Genomic DNA, 13,182 nt, shown 5'->3' with positions numbered 1-13,182 from the left:
ACCTTACCTTATACTGTACAAGACAGTTCCATTTTTAAAAATGCGAAGCAGTTTGTTGTCCGTTGTGACTTCATGAAAGTTGGCGCCCTTTTCATTAGCAAAGAACAGATCAGGCTTCCAGATGGAATCCAACATGGAAGGATCCAAGTCTAAGGAATCGTCTGGGTATTCACTGTAGGCTAATCGTGGATCATTCCATGTCTGTCGCAGGAATATATTCACTCTGTAGTCCTAAGCAAATGTGAAATTGTTTTAAAATGGTGTTCATTTACGCACTTGTGCTTCCATTTGAAAATAATTTGAGAATCCAAGTTTAATTGAAATTTTAAGCACCATAGATCCCACAACACTGCAGTGATTAAGCTTATTACACACTTTCTTGTATTCTGGACTTCCATTCCAATTCTTTTTATTTTTTGATACCAAACCACACTAAGAACTGCTGGGCACACTCTTGAATTATTCTAGCTCAGTGAGTGTAGTATTGGAGTTGAAGTAAGAAAAAGGCCAACTTCTGCATTGAAAGAACCAATTGCACAAAATAATATTTGATTTATTGAATCATTTTGAGGCTTAGTTTCCAATTCAGAACAGGTGCAGTTCACTGCATCATGAACAGTGACCATTTAGTGATAATACCCAATGCATAAAGTTGCAGCCTCGAAACACAAGGGCGGTAATAATAATCTAATGCTTACCCACATTTTGGCAGCCTCTTGCTCACCAATAAAGTTTCCTTGATGATCTATTAATGTAGCAAAGCTCTGTGTTTTAACGATTCAATACTAACACACACAAGCTTATCTTGAAAGCCAAATAAGGAGGAAAGGATCTTGTTCAAGCAATGTTCCTTTCATTGGATGTGGGCGTCACTTGCCAAGCCAGCATTTATTGCCCATCCCTAATGAGTAGCTTGATAGATCACTTCAGAGGGTAGTTCAGAGTCAACCACATCAGTGGGTCTGGAGTCATGTGTCAGCCAGACCAGGTAAAAAAAGCAGATTTCCTTCCCTCGGGCACATTAGTGAACCAGATGGGTTTTAATGATAGCTGTCATGGTCACCAATATTGAACCGAGCTTCACATTCAAGAGGTTTGAATTGAATTAAAATTCCATTAGCTGCTGTGGTGGCATTTGAACCCCTGTCGCCAGAGCATTAGCACGGACTGTTCGAATACTAGTGCAGTGACATTACCACTACACCACAGTCTCCCCAGTTATTGTACCCATTCCAGGGGAACCAAGTTTTCACCATTTACTAGATTTATTGAAATTGGCCTCTTTCTGGTTTGCCTGGGCCCAAAGGACACATAATAATATTGTTACTATGTATTCCTGTGTTCCTCCAACAACATCAACTCCATCAAGCGAGTCATTGTTTAAAGCAGTGCAGTTTACAGCCATTCCTTTTATAAGTAATTTATATTTTTCTAACATTTAACTTGGTATTAAAAATTCAGAGTTGATTCACAAGTATGAACAAAATTTGCAATTACATTTATACTTTGCAGTACACTTCCCAAACAACTTATATAGAACTCTTCATAAAAGTTATAAGGTTCTAATGTGACAGTAGTTTATTACCTTATGATGCTAAGGTGGCCAATAAGATTTATTACATATAATAGTCAATTCAAAAAGGATTCAATTTCATAGACATTACTTGGTGTTTATACAATACATAAAAGTATAATCGTTAATATATGGAAATTTATTAAATGATAATTGCAAAACATAGCATATAGTGACTTCGTGCCAATTCGGTGAACCTTAAGATGATGATTTATTTGTAGTGGTTTTAATTTGATTTGATAGCATTTTCTGATGGAACTGACTCCAGCAATGGCAAGTGGCCAAGTCACTTGACCACTCATATTGTGCCAACAAATTTTTGGGTAATAGGAATCAGGCTTGATATTTGTTTGTCAGTGCCGAATAGGTTCGATCACAATTTAAGTAAGTGGATCGTATGACTCAGACAAACATCTGGTGTATGGATGGTTAAAGAAGAAACGTCAGACATTATAACTCGCGTACTTTAATCTCCGGAGCTGTGCTAAGCATTGTCAACCAAAAGTTGCCTTTATATAAGCTTTTGTTCCTTTGTCTCTGCGTGTAATGCTAAGATACAATGATTACAAATAGGTTAAGATAATTACTCTTGAAGTGAAGCAAAGCTACGAATGTAGGTAATTTTTAAACATTGCTATATTTTCAAGCAATAATTTTCACCTTTATGTTTTATCAAGCCGTTGTATATCTTGATTGTACAGTGTTTGAGGGAGGACTACATTGAAGTACTCAGCTCCTTGACTTAAATGGATTTGTATTAGCCTGATTCAGGTTTAAGGATAGAAGCAACTTGTTTGCTCTTGGTCCTCCTTGGGTATAGGAACCCAAAGTATTTTTAAAAAGTTTTACACAAATTTGGAATTTAACTACTTTCTCTGCTGTATAATTATCATTATTGACCATGCAGGACTTTCCAATCCATCATTCAAATATTCATGTATACTGTATGCAAATTTCACTCCCTATTATGTTCTACACAGCTTAAATCCCAATAAAAGCTAAACTAATTTAATGAAATGGTAATATCATGCAAATTTTGAGATGCTTTACTGTTTTTATGTTCTTAATTAGATTTGATTAGGTTGGATTATTCAAGACATGATCATTTCAAGGTTCATTAGATAGTTGGTTTTAGTCACATCAACAGTCATGTTGTATAATTCCACCTACACCACCAAACCACATACATATTAGCTGCATAATGCCATGCTAATAAGGATATAACGAATGCAAAGGAAGCCAACTGGTTACAGTACAAAGTTTTGTCCAAGTCATTAGGTCCCCATTACATCAATCAACTTCTTTCACAATTTGTTATTCTCTTCAATTTATCTTTCCCTCTCCCCCATTGCTCAAAAGGTAACAACTCGCAATAAGGTATTAATCCATGAGGCAGTGTCGGGCCATCTCATACCACTTGTCACGTTAGGGTGCCAAAAAAAAAGCAAGCTAAATATTTAAACTTTATTTTTAATTAGAAGGTTTGCTTGTTGCCGTGGGTCAGACTCTGGTCTTACAGCTTCAATATCACCGAGCCAGTTTTACCAGATCTAAAAAAAAGAAATTGACTATTTTGTTTTTAAAAGTTGGGCAAAGGTAACTTTGAACTCATCTACATTAAGCCCAACCCAGTCTGATAGTAATTTTCTTGCCAGTGGAAGCTAAGTTTGTTCTTGTGATTTGTCAGTCAGCAGCTTCAAGTTAAAATTAATTGGCTATCTCAATCAATTGACCACAGAAAACTGGCCTGAGAAAGGATCAAAAGTCAAAGTGGTTCACCTACTCAGGGGCTTCAGACACAACCTATGAACACTGTGGCCTGAGAGTGCTTAACGTTTCAAGTGGCTGCCCAGAATAAACAATTAGCCCCATTTAAACAGAAAATTTATCAACATATAATTGAAGTTGTTAGATAGAAAAAATGTAAAGTTAAAATAATTAAACACAGGATAGAAAAAAAATGAGAGTAGACAATAGGCCTTTATTTAAATTGTTTTATATTTTTCTGCATAGGGGTAATGTGTGAAAGTATTAATTGTATTGTTGACATTTCATTACTGCTGGAACATCACTGAAGAAAATGAGAAATTTAGGAACAACAACTGAAGAAAATGAGATCTCTGGATGAGATGAAGCAATATTGACATTGTAGAAAGATGCAATGCTGCCTTCAGAAAAAGTTCACAAATAGGACAGCCCAGCCGAAGAACCTGTGTACATATTTTTAGATGTGTAGAAAAACTTCAATTATAATTATTTCAGCATTCTTGATCAAGCAGCATGTCTACATATGTATTTATGCTCTGCTAGGTTTTTTTAAATTTTGGCTTCCCCCCACTTAGCATATGCTATGTTTCCGGATTATTCTGTTCATCAACATCCACCTCCATCTGCTGCAACTAAGTTCAAATTCCAAGATTGTAACAGTCCCCCATTTATGTTTCACTAAATCCCTCAGAGTCCGAATTGATCCCTTGACATGCAATCAAAGCTGCTTGATATGTCTTACCAGGTGTTCGTTCAAGGTATTACACAGTGGTAATAGTCTAATTCAGGATTAAGTGGGTTTAATACTGCATGTCCCATCTGCCTTAATTGTGTCTGCTGCTAATGGGCTGTTTTTACTGGTGCATATGTGGTATAAACAAATGTTATGAAAAGATCCAAATTCAAGGAAGATGCCGTTCACAAAAACATTCACATTCAGCTGTCACCTAAAGGATTAGACTCTTCCCTATCTTATAGAATAAACAGCGTTCTTTATAAATTTAAATTGATTTATCCAACTCTGCAGTGAAGGAGGGGTGGCTGTAGGCCTGAGTAAGAAGCTCTTTTAGAGAGTCAGTGCACTCGATGGGCTGAATGGTGCAGAAGGAACCATCGGGATTCTATGGCCGAAAATCTCCTGTCTTTCCTGCCGCATGAATCATACCGAGCAAGGTAGAAAACGCGGCAGACAATTCAAAGATCCATTAAGCTTGGGCGGGAACTTCCAGTTTAGGAAGTCCTGCCCTATGGTTCAATCTTCATTCTTTAATATAATTACACTACATCAAAAATTGATGACAGGAAGGCTAGGTGAGGACTATTATCACGAAAGAGGTAGTGTTGGCAAGTTAATGGGGGCTGAAGATAGATAAGTCTCCTGGTCCTGATAGAATGCATCCCAGGGTACTAAAAGAGATGGCAGGGGAGATAGCAAATGCATTAGTGGTAATTTACCAAAATTCGCTGGATTCTGAGATGGTTCCCGTAGATTGGAAAACAGCAAACATGACTCCATTGTTTAAAAAAAGTAGACAAAAGATGGGTTAGCTTAACTTCTGTAGTAGGAAAAATGCTTGAAGGAAGAAATAGCAAAACATCTAGATGGAAATTGTCCCATTGGTAAGATTCAGCATAGGTTCATGAAGGGCAGGTCATGTTTGACTGAATTAGTGGAATTCTTTGAGAATATTCAATGTGCAGTGGACAATGGGGAACCTGTGGATGTGGTGAATCTGGATTTCTAAAAGGCATTTGACAAGGTGCCACACCAAACACTGCTACATAAGATAATGGTGCAAGGTGTTACAGGTAATGTATTAGCATGGATAGAGGATTGGTTAACTAACAGAAAGCAAAGAATGGGGGTAAATGGATGTTTTTCTGGTTGACAATAGTGACTAGTGGTGTGCCTCAGGGATCAGTGTTGGGACCGCAATTGTTTACGATTTATATAGATGATTTGGAGTTGGGGACCAAGTGTAGTGTGTCAAAAATTCACAGATGACACGAAGATGAGTGGCAGGGCAAAGTGTGCAGAGGACGCTGAAAGTCTGCAAAGTGATATAGATATTCCAAGTGAGTGGGTGAGGGTCTGGCAGATGGAGTACAATGTTGGTAAATGTGAGATCATCCATTTTGGTAGGAATAACAGCAAAATGGACTATTAAGTAAATGGTAAAAAAAATTGCAGCATGCTGCTGTGCAGAGGGACCTGGATGTTCTTATGCAAGAATCAAAAGGAGTTGGTTTGCAGGTACAGCAGGTAATTAAGAAGGCAATTGGAATTTTGTCCTTCATTGCTAGAGGGGTGGAATTTAAAAACAGCGGGGTGATGTTGCAGCTGTACAAGATGCAGGTGAAGCCACACCTGGAATACTGTGTACAGTATTGAGGAAGGATATATTGGCACTGGAGAGGTTGCTGAGGAGATTCACTTGGTTGATTCTGGAGTTGAGAGGGTTGGCTTATGAGGAGAGACCGAGTAGACTGGGGCTATATTCATTGGCATTCAGAAGAATGAGGGGAGATCTTATAGAAACATGTAAGATTATAAAGGGAATAGATAAGAAAGTAGTAAGGAAGTTGTTTCCATTGGTAGGTGAGACTAGAACTAGGGGGCATGGCCTCAAAATAAGCAGGAACAGATTTAGGATTGAATTGAGGAGGAACTTCTTCACAAAGTGTTGTAAATCTGTGGAATTCCCTGTCAGTGAAGCAGTTGAGGCTACCTCATTAAATGTTTTTAAGGCAAGGATAGATAAATTTTTGAACAGTAAAGGAATTAAGGGTTATGGTGAGCAGGCGGGGAAATGGAGCTGAGTCCATGAAAAAAATCAGCCATGATCTTATTGAATGGCAGAGCAAGTTTGAAGGGCCAGATGGCCTACTCCTGCTCCTAGTTCTTATGTTCTTACTATGCACAGTACACTTCAATTTATTGAATTGAGAAATTAAAGTAACCTTTATTTGGTGGGTAAAATTAGCAAGTTGAATGTTGTGCAACTGCTCGTTTACTTCCAGGAGCTGGGTTTTGAATCTACGTCAGGGTGATATGACAACAATCCCGTCCTTTTTTTTAGATTTATTTATGTGTCACAAGTTGGCTCATATTAACACTGCAATGAAGTTACTTTGAAAATCCTCGAGTCGCCACACTCTGGTGTCTTTTCGAATACACCGAGGGGGAGTTTAGCATGGCCAATTCAGCTAACCAGCACGTCTTTCAGACAGTGGGAAGAAACCAGAGCACCTGGAGGAAACCCACACAAGCACAGGGAGAATGTGCATACACCGCATAGACATAGACAGTGACTCAAGCCAGAAGTCAAACCTGAGTCCCTGGCGTTGTGAGACAGCAGTGCTAAACACTGTGCCACTGTGCTGCCCCACATCTCTCAACTGATTAGAAGAGTCTACTTAAACTATAATTCAACAGTTTCAATGTAGCGTCCAGGGGGCATTAGACCACAGCATTAAATCCTCACACTTCAACATTAATTGGACACTAAACTGACAAGCTCTCTCAGATAAACCTTGAGGAAATCTGATGTGTGAGGTGAAAAAGTGTTCACAGCAGTAAACTTTCAAGGCTGTTATTAAGTGTACTAGTGAGACAGGATACAATAGCTGGCTTGATTTTGTATTTGACGTTGCTATATCTGTTCTGGGAGAGCTTGATGTTGACACCGGTTTGTGGATCATGGAACGTATTACTTTCTTCAGGGTTCAGTCACCCATAGAACATCTAGCAAGTGCTTTGAATTATTTTTTCTAAATTCAATAATGGGATTGGGCTGTTGCTGGCTGGGCCAGCATTTCTTGCCCATCCCTAATTGTCCTTGATGAGGTGGCGGTGAGTTGCCTTCTGGAAATTGATGCAGTCCACATGGTGTAGGTACACTGCTGTTAGGGAGGGAGGTCCAGGATTTTGAGTCAATGGCAGTAAAGGAACAGCAATATATTTCCAAGTGAACATGGTGGATGGCTTGGAGGAAAGATCCAGGTGGTGTTGTACCCATGTATCTGCTGCCCTTGTTATTAATCTAGCTGGTGTAGTTGTGGGTTTAGAAGGTACTGCCTGAGGAGTCTTGGTGATTTCCTACAGTGCACCTTGGTAGGTTGTACACACTGGTGTCACTGTGTCAGTGGTGAAGGGAATGCTGATCCCTTGCCCATCAAGTGGGCTTTTTTCTCCTGGTGTTGAGCTTCTTGAGTGTTGTTGGAGCTATAGTCATCCAGGCAAGTGGAAAGTATTCTGTCACACTTCTACCATGTGCTTTGTAGATGGTGGACAGGCTTTGAAGAGTCAGGAGTGAGTTACTCACCACATGATTCCTTTTCTCTGACCTAGTCTTGTAGCCACAATATTTATATGACCAGTTCAGTACAGTTTCTGGTCAATGGTAAATCCTGGGATACAAGTAGTGGAGAGTTCAGCAATGGTAATGCCATTAAATCTCAAGAGGCAATACTTGGAATCTCTCTTGTCGGAGATGGTTATTGCTTGGCACTTGTACGGTGCTACTGTTACTTGCCATTTGTCAGCACAAGCCTGGATATTACCCAGGTCTTGTGAAAGCAATAGAAGGTTAGCAGTCAAATAAAATCTTTAAACAAATAAGAAACAAATCTTAAAAATGTACTCCAGATTTTCTAAGATATGAACATAAAGTAAACAGTGTTATAAAGTGAAAATTGTAAGTTATAAATTACAGTCTCAAAGTTACTCAGCAGGAAAATAATGTATTCTAATTACATTATTATTCTGATGTGGAGTTGCCGGCATTGGACTTAATATTATTCTGCACAATGTGATTGTTGATGTATTTTCAACTTTGTTTGCAAGATGCTGAATATGCCATTAGGTAGATGGACAGATGAAAATTATCCAGTTAAGGACAGCATGGTGGCACAGTGGTTTTTACTGCTGCCTCACAGCACCAGGGACCCAGGTTCAATTCCGGTCTTGGATGACCATGTGTGGAGCTTACACATTCTCCGTGGCTGCATGCGTTTCTTCCTGGTGCTCTGGTTTCCTCCCACGCTCCAAAGAGGCGCAGGTTAAGTTGACTGGCCCCGCTAGATTACTCTTTAGGGTCAGGAGGGTTAGCAGGCTAAATATGTGGGAACTGGGGTGGGTGGGATTATTGTGCAGACTCACTGGGCTGAATGTCCTCCTTCTGCACTGTAGAGATTCTGTGATTCTATGAAATCCAGCATGGCTGTGTCAGGGTCAATGTTTCAATTGAACCCAATGACGCATAAAATTTTGGAATTTTAATTAATAGTGGTGCAAGATGTAACTTATGGTTCATAGATATGCAAATTTGACTATTTATGATTATATGATATTTGGTAGTGACAGTAAAAAATCCAAATTCTAATCAATGGCACAATGAAATTTGATGGTATCTTATCAGCAATGTGGGATCTCAGAGTGACGGTCCTGAGAAATTTAGTTCGCAGTATCAACAGTGAGATGTGATTATTAATTAATGGTACTATGGGATCTGATAGTTAACGCTCATAAAATTTGCCTGGTAGTTAGTAATAGTAGTGAGATTTGATTGTCAATTAATGGATCTAAGTGCTAGTTAAGAACAGCGTGTGATTTCACTGTCCTTTTATCACATTTTGGGAAATGACTGTTCATTATTGGCAGCACATCCATACCTCCTATAGAGAGGTGTTGATGTTATTTAACCATTATAAGAGGCGGTATAAGTTCCTACTGGGAACTGATTGGCAGAATTAAATATAAGCAATCACACCTTAATGAATGGCAAGGAGCTTATTGAACAGCTGCTGGGAGACATGAGACTGTCTGAAATCAGTGAAGCTCTTAAATTGGCAAGTACCGGGATTGAGCAAATAAGGTAATCACATCTTCACAAGGAGTTTTTTGATCAGCAGAGTCTGACTTAAATAGCCAGTGTACTTAATACTGTGTTGCGTTCATAATTGATTCCATGGAAGAAAACGGTTAACATTAATTGTCCCATTATAGATACTTTCCTGCCTTAAGTTTTATTTTTCATTCATGGCATGTGGACATTCGGTAGGCCAGCATTTATTGCCCGTCCCTAGTTGCCCTCAATAAGGTGGTGGTGGTGGTGGTTATTCACACTGGGGGCATAGAACTTTTAAGGGAGTGGGTCACTTCATCCTGTGATGTGATCTGCCCAGGAACTGCCCTAGGGGGGCAGTTGTCATTTTATTTATGGAGTGAGTAAGACCTGCAATAAATATGTGCATCCCCTAATATCTGTCTGTGGCGTCAGATCTTGGGAACACACCCACAGTAGCAGAGAATTTAACAGTGGTGAGCTGCATTCTTGAACTGCTGCAGTCCATGTGGTGTAGATACACCCATAGTCAGGGAGGGAGTTCCAGGATTTTGACTCTGTGACAGTGAGGAACGGCGATACATTTCCAAGTGAGTGACTTTGAGGGGAACTTTCTGGTGGTGGTGTTGTTGCCCATGTCTTTCTAGATGGTAGAGATTGTGAACTTGGAAGGTACTGGCTAGAAAGTCTTGGTGATTTCTTGTAGTGCGTCTTGCAGATGGTACTTACTGATGTTGTGTGTTGGAGGGAGTAAATGTGCATGGATGGGGTGCCAGTTAAGTGAGCAGCTTTGTCCTGGAGGGTATCAAATTCTTGAGTGTTGTTGGAGTTGCACTCATTCAGGTAAGGGGAAAGTATTCCATCACCAGCTGCCTTGTTGGTTGTAGACAGATTTTGGGGAGGCAAGAGGTGAGTTATTTGTCAAAGATTCCTGGTGTGGCTGGTAAAAGTAGTAGTGATTCTAAGTTTTTACTGTCCATTATAATAGTATGGTAATTGATAGTTACTGAGTAGTGGTTAATGACTTTAGTATGATTTTGGTATTCAGATATTTTTGGATCTACAGTATATACAATGGGCCTTGATCTACTAACATTACAATAGCTTAGGCTGATTACAGTCTACAAATAATGGGCTGTTTCTCCATTTTCCAACTCTCTCACTATTTCTTACCTGTCAGCTTATACTTATAAAATCATATTACTTTGCTTTATTTACAAAGGAACTGCATTGCCATTCAAAAAATATGGCTTTTGGTTGTATTCAGTTTTCAGATGTATGGATAAAAGATATCTGACCTGTATTAGTGGAGGGCCTCGTGAATTTGTTTTTTGATTTGGTGAGAAAATATAATTTAATTTTCTCTTCTTGATACTTGGAGGTCATGGCAGTATGGTGTTGGGGCTTTCATATTCAGCTGCACAATGCTAAGTAGCTTCCTAAGTCTCCAGTACGGTGATCAGGAAATAGTTGTACATTCTGAGTCAGGCACTTACACACTGTGTTTTTAAAAAAAAGTATTCTACAATTCTTAGCTCTTCACCTCTTCCTCTACAAGACTAGTTTATCCTGAATCAGTTGGAATCAGGTTTACCTGCAGCCAACAGGGGATCCGAAACACACAACACTATTTCCTGATCCTGATAGCTTATTAATGTGCGTGTGAGATTTTGGTATCAGCCTTCTGATTAGTGCAAGGTTAGTATGGCTGCAAGAAGTACTGCGAGGCTCAAATATCATTCACTGGTTAGCCACTAAACAACTGTCTGCCATTGAATGGCCATTTGCTACAAGGATAAAGTTAAGACATACTTGGCATGGCAATGAGTGAAAACAGCCCAATGCATGACACTTTTATTTCTCAATTGAGGATGAAGCATTGTGTCTGTGTTGTAGTTACAAATGGTAACTCAAATCATTCCAGGATACAAGTTTGGAAGAGGTTCAATACTATCTTTCAAGCATGAAATCGTGTTCAAGGAGAATGATTAGGGGAAAAAAAGTACTTTCTTCCTAAACATTCTTAAATGGTTCTAATGAAGCCTGTATTTTGAAATTCTCTTTAAATATTTAATATTCACACCTTTAGTTTTTGGTATTTCAGAACCATTAGTTTACACACTATGATCATGTAATCATATAAAATGCCAGGAAGTCAGCATCCTAGCCTGCAATAATACTGGTGTTACAATTATCACCATTACTAAGTTTGTAATTAGAGGAATAGGTCCTTCAAGGCCATGTAACCTACTCAATCCTTTTGTTAATCATCAAAGCCTTATCTTGGGTTTCACATTTCCTGCCCTTTCATCTTATCCTGTGATATCCACATTTTCTTAACTCAGTTGATTTGATAGGACTCTCACGGACTATTTAACATTCACAAAATCCATTATGCTTTATGTTTAAGCAAGTTCAAATTCTAAGGTAAGGTTCTCTTTCTCTGGCTCTCCAGGGTCCCACTGCCAGAAAGTAGTGTGTTTTCTATATCCTTTCAATTATCCACAAACCATTTAATCAGTTTCCCCCTAACCTTCTTATCTTTAAGGAATATAACTCAAGTTTACACAACGTCTCTTCTTAGTAAGTCCTTTTAGACTTTCTACAAAGCCACTGCATTCTTCTCGGGTGGGTATCCATTACAGCTCTGGCAGAGTTTCTTTTCAACGCCCAATATGCTGAAGTATAGCAATAACCTTATAGATCTTTCTTTGCACCAGTGAGTTTAAGCAGCACTGGCGCATGTTTTGCAGCTGCAATGATGGTGAAACAGTAAGTATTTGGCATCATTACCCTGTGAAACTGACAGCAACATCTGGCAATCCACACGTGAGCAAAACCCAGAAATCACTGTCAGAGATCCCCTGCTCCTCCACAGCATGTGCTGTTGAAGTCTCCACAGCCAGCTATCTTTAGAAAGCACTGCACTGACAAGAACTTCCCCTTTTGCACTGTAACATCATTGTTTAAAAACCCCTGAATCATTTACACTTTGCAAATAAGGTGTTAGTGAATTTGTAATGCCATATTAAGTCTTAACTACTGTTGAATGACCTCTCCGTTGCCAGGAAAACTAAATTTGTGTAAATTCAAATAATAAAAGTTTGAATTCAAATAAAAATTTCATTGTGTTTCAAAATAATGAAAAATACTTTTTTCAAAAATTTGTTCAACTTTTTTTTGTGTTCAATTCAATGATTTAATATCCTGCAAAGTTTTTTTTAAACGAAGTGATGACAGATGAGTGCATTTTGCTTCCAGGTTTACTGTCTCTAAGAAATCTTCATCGTGATTAGTTGCTTACGCTACTTGATGACATTAGATTGCTGAACATCTGCAGACCACTTGACTTGGTGCTAGATTCAAATTATCAGGAAAGGTGAAAGGCATAGCTATGGGTGGCTAATGGTTTGGTTTTAGACTAAAAGACATAGGAGCAGAATTAGGCCACACGGCCAGTCGAGTCCATTCTGCCATTCAATCATAGCTGGTATATTTTTCATCCCCATTTTCCTGCCATTTCCCCATAACCCCTGATCCCCTTATCAAGAACTTGTCTATCTCTGTCTTAAAGACACTCAATGACCTGGCCACCACAACCTTCTGCAGCAATCTGTTCTACAGATTCACCACTCTCCGGCTGAAGAAATTCCTCATCTATTTTAAAGAATTGTCCCTTTCGACTGAGGTTGTGCCCTCTGGTTCTAGTTTTTTCTATTAGTGAAAACATCCTTTCCACAAGCACTCTATCCAGGCTTCACTGTCTCCTATAAATTTTAATAAGATTCCCCCCCCCGCCATCCTTCTAAACTTCAATGCGTACAGACCCAGAGTCCTCAACCATTCCTCATTTGACAAGCTCTTCATTCCAGGGATCACTCTTGTGAACCTCCTCAGGACCCTTTCTAAGGCTAGCATTTCCTTAGATGCGGAGCCCAAAACTGCTCTGGGGTGTAGTCCATCCAGTCCAGGTGATTTATCCACTTTCAGCTTTCC

At 39.1% G+C, this 13,182-nt stretch overlaps 1 protein-coding gene across 3 annotated transcripts in view; it reads right to left on the bottom strand.

Annotated features, from left to right (window-relative positions):
• glra2 (glycine receptor, alpha 2) overlaps window positions 1-13,182 on the bottom strand; it is a 180,157-nt gene that overhangs the window by 105,509 nt on the left and 61,466 nt on the right. For all 3 annotated transcript variants that reach the window (XM_080203305.1, XM_080203306.1, XM_080203307.1), the window contains exon 4: window positions 8-231. In XM_080203305.1, the coding sequence (XP_080059431.1) occupies window positions 8-231 (224 nt within the window). The remainder of the gene's footprint in view (window positions 1-7; window positions 232-13,182) is intronic.

This window comes from Carcharhinus amblyrhynchos, chromosome 15 (genome assembly GCF_965287045.1).
Source record: "Carcharhinus amblyrhynchos chromosome 15, sCarAmb.v2.hapA, whole genome shotgun sequence".
Lineage (NCBI taxonomy): Eukaryota > Metazoa > Chordata > Chondrichthyes > Carcharhiniformes > Carcharhinidae > Carcharhinus > Carcharhinus amblyrhynchos.
This window is presented reverse-complemented; position numbering and strand designations above follow the sequence as displayed.